At 35.7% G+C, this 13,918-nt stretch overlaps 1 protein-coding gene across 5 annotated transcripts in view; it reads left to right on the plus strand.

Moving 5' to 3' along the window:
* Nucleotides 1-13,918, plus strand: part of DNAH3 (dynein axonemal heavy chain 3) — a 246,850-nt gene that overhangs the window by 51,789 nt on the left and 181,143 nt on the right. For all 5 annotated transcript variants that reach the window (XR_469849.3, XM_007498217.3, XM_056806547.1 and 2 more), the window contains one exon: nucleotides 3,632-3,755. Coding sequence is in view for 4 of the 5 variants with exons in the window: in XM_007498217.3 (XP_007498279.2) it covers nucleotides 3,632-3,755 (124 nt within the window). In the remaining variant the exon portion in view is untranslated. The remainder of the gene's footprint in view (nucleotides 1-3,631; nucleotides 3,756-13,918) is intronic.

Below are 13,918 nucleotides of genomic sequence, written 5' to 3' on the forward strand. Positions count from 1 at the left end.
TTATACATCATTGCTTATTACATACAACATAATACAGGTATCCCTCCCGTGATGTTCACCATCACGGTTTCAATATCTCACAGGTCAGCATACAAAATTAAATGGGAATTTGTTGGGAATTTTGTGGAAGCTGCAGATGACTCACAAAAGCCAGCAGATAGCACAGAAAAAGTTTAGAAACTCAGAAAGACATAACATAAATCTATTGTAGTATATATAGGTCAACACATTTTATTTTTTAATGCTGTAAATATACATAATTTCTTTTTTAAAGTTAAAATAGGCAAAATGTTAAAGTTTGCTAAAAGGACACAAAAGCCAGTAGATGACACAAAAAGGCTAAAAATGTTAACATTGATCTATATACTGCCTTTGACCAAATACTTTACCCAAATTTTACAATGTGGTGCTGTAAACACCTCATAGAAGAAAAAGGAAAAAAACCTCTGACTTCTTCTCTAATACAAAGGGAAGGCCCCAACATTTACACACATTTTCCAGGTCATGGGGGGCCATATCTCTAACCCCTGCAATGTGGAAGGGATACCTTTAATTATATATTGTGTATTATTGTATTATATATGATATAAAATATTTCTATACAAATATATAGTCATAAAGGTAAGTATAATTATCTCACATATACACACATATCATAAGATCATAGATTTAGAGCTAAAAAGTGCTATAATTATTACTTAACCAATTATTTATATCTGGTTCTTTTGGGATTTTCTTGGCAAAGATACTGGAGTGGTTTGCATTTCTTTCTCCATCTCAGTTTACAGATGAGGAAACTGAGGCAAACAGGCTAAGTGATTTGCCCAGGTCACATAGCAAGGAAGTGTCTGAGACCAAATTTGAATTCAGGTTCTCTTGACTCCAGGCTCAGTGCTCTAAATAACGTGTCACCTAGCTGCCCCAGAAAGGTCAATAGAGAACATCTAGTCAGTCAGTCAACAAGCATTTATTAATTCTAGATAATATCTGTCCATCTAGGCTTGGGTATTTCTGCCTCTGCCTCAAGATTTCTTGGCAATTATATGGAAAAGGATGTTCCCAGGGTTTCATTTGTATATTGTAATAATTAAAATAAATATTTTTTCTACCCATATATATATTTTATAAAGTTTATTGGAAAGGTAGACAATGTTCCTATAATTAACCTGACCACATGCCTAGCTTCCAGTCTCTTCCTCATTCCCTGTCACCTGCCTGCACTGTCTCTTCTCCTTGTGGTTCTCCTGATTCCTCTGAGGTTCTCCCGATTCTGCCCCGAACCTTAACATTTATTCATGTGCAGAACATACACTGACACAACCCTGGCGCAACTGTGGTATGTCAGGAATGTTTGATAGACATGTAAAGTTACTCAGGGGGGGGGGCGGGATGAGCTTCATGGACACAATTTCCCCTGTGATCCTTTGGGAGACCCATATCCCCAATGGATCATTTAAATATAACTATCTTGTAACTCTAAATACCTTCTAGCTAAAAGTACATACAATAGTGCATTTTTCTAAGAGGGAGTTACAATAGTTAGAGATGGGAGTAAAATTAAAAAAAAACTGATTGATAGACGCATTGAAAAAATGCCAACTAGGGGGCAGTCCCTTTTGGCATAAGAGTTTACATTCAGAATAAGTATGTTCAACCCCTTCAATTCAGTTCATTATATCCCAAAGTTCATTCTGGATCTTTTGATGCAGTGTGTAGCTTCTTCAGGCATCTTTACAGCATCTTCTTCAAAAGGATTCACTTTCTTGATTTTGAGTTTTGGGCAAGTTTCTTTTTCTGAAATTTCTCCAAAAAATTTTAAAACTTGAATTTTAGGATAATTACATAATATGAACCCACATCAGCCATCCCCCCTTTTCTCTCTCCCTGACCATCCTTTCCATTTCTACCACTTAATCCAGTGATGGAACCCAAATGAGGAACTGAGGCAAACAGGGTTAAGTGACTGGCACATATGCTGCCTGGGCAGCTAGGTGGGGCAGTGGATAGAATCTAGTCTGGAGTCAGGAAGACTGATCTTCCTGAGTTCAGTCTTGACCCAGACACTTACTAGCTGTGTGGGCAAGTCACTTAACCCTGTTTGCTTCAGTTCCTCATCTGTAAACAGTTCCAGGACACTATGAATAAATGGTGGCTTGTTTTGCCCTGAAAGCAGTAGTCTCAGATTCAAATATAAATGGATACTTGTGGGATTTATATTGACTTGTAAAAGCACAAATTAACATTTTCCTATATTTTGATTTATTTTATTAAACATTTCCCAACCACACACTCTGGAGTTTTGCTGGCTGCTTGCCCTTGGCTATGCGATGCCTCTGCTCTAAGGTATTGCTTTAAAAAAAAAGACAACAGAACTTGGGATTAGATGACCAGAGTGCTTGGATAAGTCACTTCCACTCTGGTCCTCATGAGAGTTGCAACAATTATATCATCTCTAAATTCACTTGCCACTCTTAATTCAACAATTCCATGTTCTACTTTTCTTCCCTGTTAAATAGAATATATCCCAGGAATTTTATGTTGAAATGAGAAGAGAAGATGGACCCTGATGAATTTGTTCTGAAATGCTAACCCACTATATCATTGCCTTGTTAGTTCCTTGCACTGGCCTCTTATTTTATTTTATTTACTAGCTGTAGTTATAGTAAGAGGCAGGATGGTACCGAGTTTGGCCTTGAAGTCAAGAAAATTTGGCTTCAGGTCCCACAGAATAGCTATGTGTCCCTGGATAAGTCACAAACCCTCAGTGCTCTCAAATAGAAATGTATCCCTTGGGGGAGTGGGAGGCATATTGACTTAGAAAATCAGAAATTAACATTATCTATTTCTTTTGCATTTGTATTTATTTTAAAAATATTTTCCAAGTACATTAAAAAAAAACCAAAAATGACTTACCTTAGCCGATAAGGACCAGGCAATAGGAGGTAAATGACTTGCCTAAGGTCACTTAGCTAGCAAGTATTTAAGGTCAAATTTGAACCCATGACTTTCTAGTCTCTAGATCTGGCTCTCAATCCACTGAGCCATCTCACTTCACCCTGCCAAGCACATTTTAATCTGGGTTGAGCCATATTGGGAAATTTTTTCTATCAGTTTGCAGTCCTCCCACCCTGAGTTTTGACACTTCTCAAACAACTTTAGACTGTGTAAGCTGGACATCAAGGTGGTTCAGTGGATTCAGCATCAGGCTTGTAGTCACAAAGACCTGGGTTCAAATTTGGCCCCAGACCCTTCCCAGCTGTGAGACCATGGGCAAACTCACTTAACCCCAACTGCCTAGCTCTTGCTACTCTTTTGCCTTAGGACAAAATACTTGTTATCAATTCTAAGTCAGAAAGAAGTTAAAGAATTTTTAAAAAAAGACTTAAGGTTTCTGAAACTGCATTGGTAGTAGTTTGTCTCACTAGGAATTCTCTCCACTGATGAAATCACAAATCTAAATACATACACATACGCTAATCTATTAAAGTTTAAAAACTTTGGGACTCTGCATGTGGGTGGTATGTGGGTATTTTTTGTATTTATGTATATATTTAATTTCTAACTATTGGGCCTAAATTCTTGGAACAGCTTCTAACTGTTTCTATATATGACTTTGTATCTGTTTTTGCAGTAGAGGATATAAGGTTAAACAGCAACTTGTTGCTCTGGCCTGAACAGATTGAGGAAATCTTTGATACAAGCCGAAATTTGTTATTCTCCAAGCGGGAACAGGCAGAGATGAACCTAATTAAAAGGTACTTGTATGGCCCAAAGAAATGTCTTAGAAAAGGAGACCTTCCTTATTCTTACTTATTGGTATACTTCTGCCCCGAAGAGGTTCTGTTTTCCTACTCCTAACCTTCCCAGGGGTTCAGCTCTCAATTTTATTGTCATATCTCTTAGAGAGTTTAAAATTCTTTTTGAAATTTTATCATCATTCAAAATACAGTTTCATATTGGCCATTGTTTTGAGAGAACACTCATACAAAACCAAAACCCCTAAATAAAATGAAATACACTCATGCAAAAGATGGTACGCTTTGATCTGCATCCTTCCAACTCCAACTCCAACAATTCTTTCTCTGGAGTTGGATAGCATTTGCATCATAAAAACTTCTGGGATGTCCCAGCTCATTGTATTGCTGAGAGTAGCTCAGTTTTCACAGCTGATCATCATACAATATTGCTGTTACTCTGTCCAGTGTTTTCCTGGTTCTGCTTATTTTGCTCTGCTTCAGTTCCTGCAGATCTTTCCAGCTTTTCCTGAAATTATCTTTTTATCATTTCTTATGCTGCAATAGTATTCCGTCACCAACATGAACCACAATTTGTTCAGCCATTCCCAAGTTGAAGGACATTCTCTCAATTTCCAATTCTTTGACACCACAAAAAGAGCTGTTATAAATATTTTTTGTACAAGCAGGTCCTTTCCCCTTTTTTTATTATCTCTTTGGGATACAGACCCAGTAGTGGTATCACAGGAATCAAAGGGTATGCATTGTTTTATAACCCTTTGGACATAGTTCCAAATTGCTCTCCAAAATGGTTGGATCAATTCACAACTCCACCAAGAATGCATTAGTGTCCCAATTTTGACATATATCCTTCAACATTTATCATGTTTTTTTAACTGTGATTTTGGCCAGTGTGGCATGCATGAAATTTACATTTCTTTAATCAAGAGGGATTTAGAACTATGCTTATTGATAATTTTGATTTCTTCATCTGAAAATTGATTATTCATATATTTTGATTATTTGCCTATTGGAGAATGGCTTATATTCTTATAAATTTGACTTAGTTTTCTATAGATTTGAGAAATTGGACCTTTATCAGAGAAATTTGTTATAAATGTTTCCCCCTCATTTGTTGTTTCCCTTCTAATCTTGGTTACATTAGTTTTATTTGTACAAAAGCTTTTAAATTTAATATAATAAAAATTATTCATTTTACATTTTGTAATGTTCTCTGTCTTTGATCATAAATTCTTCCCTTCTCCAAAGATATGTCATGTAAATGATGTTCCTCTAATTACCCATGGTATTACTCTTTACATCTAAATCATATATCCATTTTAACCTTATCTTGGCATATGGAGTAAGATATTGGTTTATACCTAATTTCTGCCATATTGTTTTCCAATTTTCCCAGAAGTTTTTGTTAAATAGTGAGTTCTTATTCCAAAAGCTGGAGTCTTTGGTTTTATCAAACATGAGATTGTTAAGGTCATTTACCTCCTATATATTATGTATCTAATCTAGTCAATTGATCTACCACTCTATTTCTTAGCCAGTACCAGACTGTTTTAAATATTTACTGTTTTATAGTACAGTTTGGGATCTAGTACTGGTAGGCCATCTTCCTTCACATTTTTTTTCATTAGTTGCCTTCATATTCTTGACTTTTAGTTCTTCTAGATGAATTTTGCTATTATTTCTTATAGTTTTATAAAATAATTATTTATTAGTTTGATTGATATGGCACTAAATAAGTAAATTAATTTAGATAGAATTGTCATTTTTGTTTTATTAGCTTAGCTTGCTCATGAGCAATTAATATTTTTCTAATTTAGACCTGAGTTTATTTGTGTGAAGTGTTTTGTAATTGTATTGATATAATTCCTAGATTTGTCCTGGCATGTAGATGCCCAGGTATTTTATATTGTCTAGAGGTATTTTAAAGGGAATTTTTCTTTCTATCTCTCGCTACTGTACTTTGTTGATAATATATAGACATGCTGATGATATTTTATAACTTAAACTTTACTAAAGTATTAATTATTTCAACTAGTTTTTTAGGTGATTCTCTAATATTCTCTATGTATACCATAATATCATATGCAAAGAGTCATAATTTAGTTTCCTTATTGCCTCCTTTAATTCCTTTAACTTCTTTTTATTTTTGCTAAATATAATATTTCTAATATTATATTAAATAGCATTTCTAATATAATTAAACAGCATTTCTAATATAATATTAAATAGCAGCAGTGATAATGGGCATCCTTGCTTTACTCTTGATCTTATTGGGAAGGTTTCTAACTTATTCCCATTGCAGATGATACTTGCTGATGATTTTAGGTAGACATATATTACTTATCATTTATTAATTTCTATGCTTTCTAGTGTTTTTAATAGGAATGGGTGTTGTAGTTTGTTGAAAGCTTTTTCTGCATTTATTGAGATAATCATGTGATTTTTGTTAGTTTGGTTATCAATATGGTCAATTATGCTAATAGTTTTCCCAATATTAAGTCAGTCCTGCATTCCTGGTATAAATTCCACTTGGTCATAGTGAATGATCCTTGTGATATATTGCTGTAGTCTCCTTGCTAGTATTTTATTTATAATCTTGGCATATATATTCATTAATAAAATTGGCCTATATATTTTTTTCTCTGTTTTTGCTCTTCTTGGCTTAGGTAGCAGTACCATGTCATAAAAAGAATTTGATAGTACTCCTTCTCTGCCTATTTTCCCAAACAGTATTAATATAATATTGGGATTAATTGTTCTTTAAATGTTTGATAGAATTCACTTATGAATCCATCTGGCCCTAGAAATTTTTTCTTAGGGAGTTCATTAATATTCAATTTTTTTGAGATGAGATTATTTAAGTATTCTATTTCTTTTGTTAATATGGGCAATTTATATTTTTGTAAAAATATTCATCCACTTCAGATTGTCAGATTTATTGGCCTATAATTGAGTAAAATAATTTCTAATGATTGTTTTAATTTTCTCAGCTTTGGTAGTGTTGACCCTTTTTATTTTTGATATTGATTATTTTATTTTCTTCTTTCCTTTTTAAAATCAAATTAACCAATGTTCTGTCTATTTTATTTGTTTTTTCCCCATAAAACCAACCCCTCATTTTATTTATTAGTTCAATGGTTCTCTTATATTCAATTTTATTAATTTCTCCTTTAATTTTTATTATTTCCAATTTAGTCATAGGGATTTTCAATTTGTTCCTTTTCTATTTTGTTTTTACTTGTATGCCTAATTAATTGATCTGCTTTTTCTCTATTTTATTGATTTAAGCATTTAGAGAGAGAAATTTTCCCATTAAGTATTGCTTTGGCTTTATCCCATAAATTTGGATATGTTGTCTCCTAATTGTCATTCTTATCAGTAAAACTGATTATTTCTATAATTTTTTCTTTGACCCACCCTTTTTATATAACATTAGATTATTTAGTTTCCAATTAATTTTTATTTTTCTTTGTATGGACCCTTATTGATTATCATTTTTATTGCATTATGATCTGAAAAGGATAAATTTATTAATTCTCCTTTTCTGCATTTGATTGTAAATTTTTACATCCTAATATATGGTCAATTTTTGTGTAGGTATCATGTACTGCTGAAAAAGAAGATATATTCCTTTCTATTCCCATTCAGTTTTCTTCAGAGATCTATTAGTTCAAACTTTTGAAATTTTTCATTTATTTCCTTTACTTCTTTCTTGATTTTTTTTGGGGGGGTTGATTTATCTAGATATGAAAGGGAGATGTTGAGGTCCCCAAGTAGCATAGTTTTACTCTCTATTTCCTCTTGAAGCTCACTTAATTTCTCCTTTAAAAATTTGGCTACTATACCATTTGATGCATATATGCTTAGTATTGATATTACTTCGTTGTCTAAAGTACCTTTCAGAAAGATGTAATTTCCTTCCTTATCTCTTTTAATCAGATTTATTTTTGCTTTAGCTTCATCTGAGATCATGATTGCTATTCCTGCTTTTTTTTTTTTACTTTAGATGATGTGTAATACATTTTGTTCAAGCCCCTTATCTTTGCTCTGTATGTTTCTTGTGACTCAAATGCCTCAAATGTGTTTCTTGTAAATAACATATCACAGGGTTTGGTTTTTTAATTCACTGCTAATTGTTCATTTTATGGGTGAATTTATCCCATTCACATTCATGATTACCATGGATTACACCCACTCCATTTTATTTTCCCCTTTTGATACTGCTCTTTCTCCTTTCACTTTGTTCTTCCTTATAGTTATAGGTCTTTTACTTTTAATCACCAACTCCTACTTCCTCCTCCCTTCTATTACTTCCCCACTTGCATTTTCCCCCTTTTACTTTTCTAAAGGGTAAGATGAATATGGTTATTATTCCCTCTCTGAACTAATTATGATGGGAGTAAGGTTTAAGCATTGCCCATCACCTCCTTCAACTTCCTCTTCACAGTAATAGTTTTTCATGTCTCTATAAGTGAGAAAATTTAGTCTGTTTTACCTTTCCCATTCCTTTTCTTTCTCTCAGTGCATTCCTTTTTCACCTCTTTCCCCCCTCCATATCATATAATCCTAATCAGCTTACTCTCATACTCTCTATGTATACTCCTAACTGCACTAATACTAAAAGAAAAAATTTAAGAATTATAAATAACATCTTTCGACATAGGAATACCTTTCATTTAGTCTTAGTAAATTCCTTCGATTTGCTACTTCTTATTCACCTTTTTAGGCTTCTTTTGGGTCTTGTGTTTAGATATCAAATTTTCTGTTTAGGTCTAGTCTTTTCATGAGGAATGCTTTGAAATCTTTTTTATTAAGTGACACATCCTTTTTGAACTCTTCTAGAACCTGAGACCAATTCAGATTTTTCTTTGAAGTTTTGCATATGTTTGCTTTGCTTTTACTGACCCTTTTTGTGTCTATGCCTTGCTTATCTTTGTCTCCATAAACAGTTTCTATGGTGAGGTTTTTTTTGTTGTTGTTGTTTAATACATGTTTGCTCATTTCCTAGCCTTTTTCTTGACTTTCACTTTTGTCTTACAGGTGGGCTCTGTTCTCATGGTAAAGAGTTGGTTTTTCCTTTTTGCTACCCTTCCCTATAGTGCTGTGTTTCTACAAGTTTTAGTTTTTTCAAGTTACTATTGTGATCTATATTCAATCCCCCCTGAGACTGCTGATGACTTGCAGAGCTCAGAGCACTATGAGCCAACCTCTGCTGGAGTTCAGACTCTACCCTCAGGCTTAGGTGGTAGACTTTTGGTCTCACTCTGGACTTGATGAAGTCGGGCACACTGTGGACTGCCTTGCCCTGGGGTTTGTAACTTTGTTTTGAACTTTGGCATGGGCTAGTTCTGGGACTTGGTCTGGGGTTTAAGTCCTTAACACAAACTTGGGCTGGGATTCCTAAGCCCAGATTGAGGCAGACCACCTCATGCTGGTATTCCTAACTTTACTGCAGGCATTCAGCTGGATCTTGAAACTTTAAGGGGTGTGTATTGGGTTGCACTGCTATTGGTTTAGGCAGGGTCTCAGGATCTGGATATTGTTTGGGCCCAGGTTCATAACATTAAATAGTAGATATGTTTAGCAGGGGGCAGGCTTGGTCTTGGCTTGCACCATACTCCTTGATGTAGATTCCTGTGGACTGTGCTCCCCTCTCACCCAAGTGAACCAGACCCTTTCTTGCCTAGTTTTCAAATTGTTCTCTGAATGAAAGTTACTTCACTCCATCTTCCTATTGGTTCTTTCACACCAATATTCATTTTGAAGCATAATTTTGAGGTTGGTTGGAGAGGATTCTCATAGTATTTTGAGCTTTTACTCTACCATCTTGCTTCTCCACTCCAAAGATTAAGATTTTTTAAAAAACCCTTACCTTTTGTTTCAGAAATACTAAGCATTAATTCCAAGGCAGAAGAGTGTTAAGGGTGAGGCAATGGGGGCAACGTGACTTGCCCAGGGTCACACAGCTGGGTCAGTTATGAACCCAAGACCTCTGGTCTCCAGGCCTGGCTCTCTGTCCACTGTCCTAGATGCCCCTCTAGATTTATTATTTTGTTGATTAGCTAGACTCAAAGAGATGGATAAAATGCTAATAATGCAGATCAAATTTTAAAGTGTCTTGGAGAACCAGTTTAAACATTTATAATACACCATTGCATTTAGTTATCTGGTTTATGTACAATGGGTTACCATGACAATGTTTTTTCTCATGGTCTTAAAAAATAAGCATTTGGTCATATATAAGATGAAAGACAGACCGAGAAATGGCTTAGGTCAGCAAAAGGCAATCGTGGGCAGGATGATAAAAGGGATCCTGGGAGATGAAGGGATATCCAAGACTTTGTTGTTGTTGTTGACATCATTTGTGATTTTCTTGGCAAAAGTAACTGGAGTGCTTCACCTTTTCCTTCTCTAGCTCATTTTACAGATGAGGAAACTGAGGCAAACAAGGTTAAATGGCCTGCCCAGGGTTACACAGCTAATATGTAGCTGAGATTTGAACTCGAGAAGTAGAGTCTTCTTTATTATTCTCTTCTGGAGAAATCTTTATACCAAAGACAAACTTTACCTATTTCAGAATTTTATTTGGGAGCTTCCTTTGCTCCTATGTGCAATCCTTACTTTGTCAAGAGGAGGAAAGAGGAAGTTATATTTCTTTCCTCTGTCTCCAGTTCTTCCTCCACTCGTCTATGGACTTCTGTTTCCAGATTCCAGCAGCACGCTAGCTCTCAGTAATGCTCTGACCTGGCTCTGTACAGCCCTTTGCATCTTACTTTGCAGAACTTTACCCTCGGTCTATGTTAGCTCATGGACAGTAGAGGTCAGCAGAGGACCGGATGTCAATAGGCTTGGAGGGATTAAAGGCTATCTATATGGACCTTTCTCCTACTTACTATTTATTGCCTTCACTGTGGCTTTGGACAAACATCTCAACACCTACCCTGTATGCAAAGGATAGGAATTTCAACCTGTCATGCCATTGGCATAGGGAACTCTGCAATGTGGAAATAACCACAAAAATAATGATAACGATGTCTAACATTTATATGGTGCAACTAGGTAGTATCTGGAGTCTGAAGGACCTGAGTTCAAATCCAACCTCAGAACTTTACTAGCTGTGTGATCCTGACAAGTTGCTTAACCTCTTTGCCAAGAAAACTCCAAATGGGGTCACAAAGGGTCAGACATGACTGAAAAATGAACGAATAAAGATGTTTCATATAAATAGGCCATCTTACCAATAAGCTTATTGAGGTCTAGGGCTACATTTTCCAAATCATTTGTATTCTTCATAGAATTTGTTGAAAAGAATAATTACTAATAATAGCTAGTATTCATGACACTTTGAGGTTTGCAAAGCATTTTCATGTAACCATGGAAAAATATTCTAAATCAATTAATTAAATTTAAAAACTAATAAACTCATGGAGAAACCTCTCTCATTTTACAAATTTGAGGGCAACTAGTGCATAATGGATAAAGTACTGGGCTTGGAGACAAGAACGTCTTCCTTAACTCAGGACAACTGGAGTTCAAATCAATCCTCATACACTTACTAGCTGTGTGACCCTGAATAAGTCATAACATCTGCCTGCCTCAGTTTCTTCATCTGTAAAATGGGCATAATAATAGTGCCACCTCACAGGGATATTGTAAACATTAAATGAGATAATAATTGTGCTTAGCACAGTGCCCGATGACAGATAGTATTATATAAATTGTTATTGTTATTATTGTTAGTATGATGATGATGATGATGATGATGATATGAGGTTGAGGGAAATCATATGCTAGGATGCTGAGCATCTGCTCTATTTCCCACCTTTATTCAAAGATATTTTATTTTCCCAATTACATGTAATAACATTTTTTCAGCATATATTTTTCAAAATTATAAGATCCCAAATTGTCTCCCTCCTTTCCCTCCATTCTCTCAGAGATAGTAAGCAATTTGATCTGAGTTACATATTTATGCATATCTAAAATTCATATTATATTTTATATAATTCAATAATATATGTATATATAATAATGCAAAACATACTTCCATATTTGTCATTGTTGTAAAAGAATACTCATATCAAACCAAAACCCTAACATAAAAACATAAGCAAACTAAAGTGAAAAATCATATGCTTTGATCTGCATCTGACTCCAAGGGTTCTTTCTCTGGAGGTGGATGGCATTCTTTGTCCTAAATCCCTCAGAATTGTCCTGTATCATTGCATTGCTGCAACTGCCTGATTTTACGAGAGGTCCTAACCAGTACTAAAATGGCATCATTCATTCCATAAGTATTTCTTTAGGGACTTACTATGTGCCCAATATTATATTGGTCACTGTAAGGAGTGTACAAGAGACTTTATAGAGGTAGGCATAAGACTGGCATGGGAGAAAGAAGATGCTGTGATCAGGTCACAGTGTATGAATGTCTTATAGAAGGGGAACAGAGAAACCCAGACTTATAAACAGGTAATTACCAAGTATTCACATACAAATTGATAGTTAATTTATAAAATTATGAAATGGGGGTGGGCATAGCCAGTGTGGGGGACTTACCAGGAAAGACCACAATGGCAGTAGGAAATGAGGCCGTAACACTTTAATGAGGAGCAGAGGATGTTGGGTCAAGCCAGAGACAAGAGTCAAAAAGTGAACCAAGGCAGATGGCATGAGGATGAGGAAGTGGTGGGGAAGAGGATGGGGATGGAGAGAGGCTGAGAATAACACTCATCATTACGTGGATTAGAGTTGGGACCACTTGGAGAGGGCAAAGGGCTGAGGTTCCATTTTTATAGGGTTATTGGGAAAACAGATTAACCTTATCTGTGCCACCTCAAGGTTAGTTCATTAACATATGCAATCATCTCAAAGTTGTTGGTAAAACTTTAAAGTTAACTCATCTACATCATCTCAAAATTATTAGCACCTCTTTGGTATTTTGTGGATGTCTAGAACTTGTCTGAGATGTACATATGATAGGATCAAAACCCTTGACAGCATAGTCTAGATACTTCCCCTGATTCTGCACATAAAACCAGGATATGATTTTTGGTTAATATATGATACAATTTGCAAATTATACTCCTCTGACTTTTGGGATGGTTTGTGTGTGACCTCCAGGTTCCTTTTCACAATCTTATTTCCTGCTCTTCTCCCAGTACCTTCTGTTTATGCTTTTTAAAAAAACCTTCTGTTCCTCTCAGAATCAATTCTGTGTATTCGTTCCAAGGCAGAAGAGTGGTAAGGGCTAGGCAATGGGGATTAAGTGATTTGCCCAGGGTCACACAGATAGGAAGTGTCTGAGGCCAGATTTGAGCCCAGGAACTCCCATTTCTAGTCTTGGCTCTCAATCCACTGAGCCTTATAAACAGGTAATTACCAAGTATTCACACATGAATTAATAGTTAATTTATAAAATTATGAAATGGGGGTGGGCATAGCCAATGTGGGGGACTAGCTTTCTCCATACCTTCTATTTTGTTTTTTCTTACCTTTCTTCTGAAATACTTTTGTCACTTGCTTTAAATCACAAAATTTAATTAAAAAAAAACCATACCATCAACAACCCTTACCTTCTGTCTTAGAATCAATTCTAAGTCTCTGTTCCAAGGCAAAAGACCAGTGAGGGCCAGGCTATTGGGATTGGGACTTGCCCACCTAGGAAGTGTCTGAGGCTAAATTTGAACCCAGATCCTCCCATTCCCAGGCTTGGTTTTCTATCCACTGAGCTTCTTAGCTGTCCCTTATTCCCTCTTTATAGCAGCTGCTTACCAGAAGGTGAGAGGTTGTGCTCAGGGGGAACAGAACAAGAGGCAATTCTAACACAAAGTATGAAAATGAACTCCAGAGCGACAGCTAAGATCAGTCAGAACTGACATCATGGGAGTTTGCTCTTTCTTGTTACTGTTGAGTTGTTTGCAGTCATGTCTGACTCTCAGTGACCCCTTTTGGGCTTTTCTTGGCAAGGATGCTGGAGCTCTTTGCTAAACAATAAGGACTCACTAAGCACGTGATGACTTGGAATCTGAAACATGGTTGATTTCCTCTCTTATTCCTTCCTAGGAAGAGGTATGGAAATGGAGGCTATAATCCATATCAGTGACTTTAAGTATCTCGGAAGAGAGGTGTTTGACTGGAGGCAGGGGCTCTCTGAATATGCT

This window comes from Monodelphis domestica, chromosome 7 (genome assembly GCF_027887165.1).
Source record: "Monodelphis domestica isolate mMonDom1 chromosome 7, mMonDom1.pri, whole genome shotgun sequence".
Classification (NCBI taxonomy): domain Eukaryota; kingdom Metazoa; phylum Chordata; class Mammalia; order Didelphimorphia; family Didelphidae; genus Monodelphis; species Monodelphis domestica.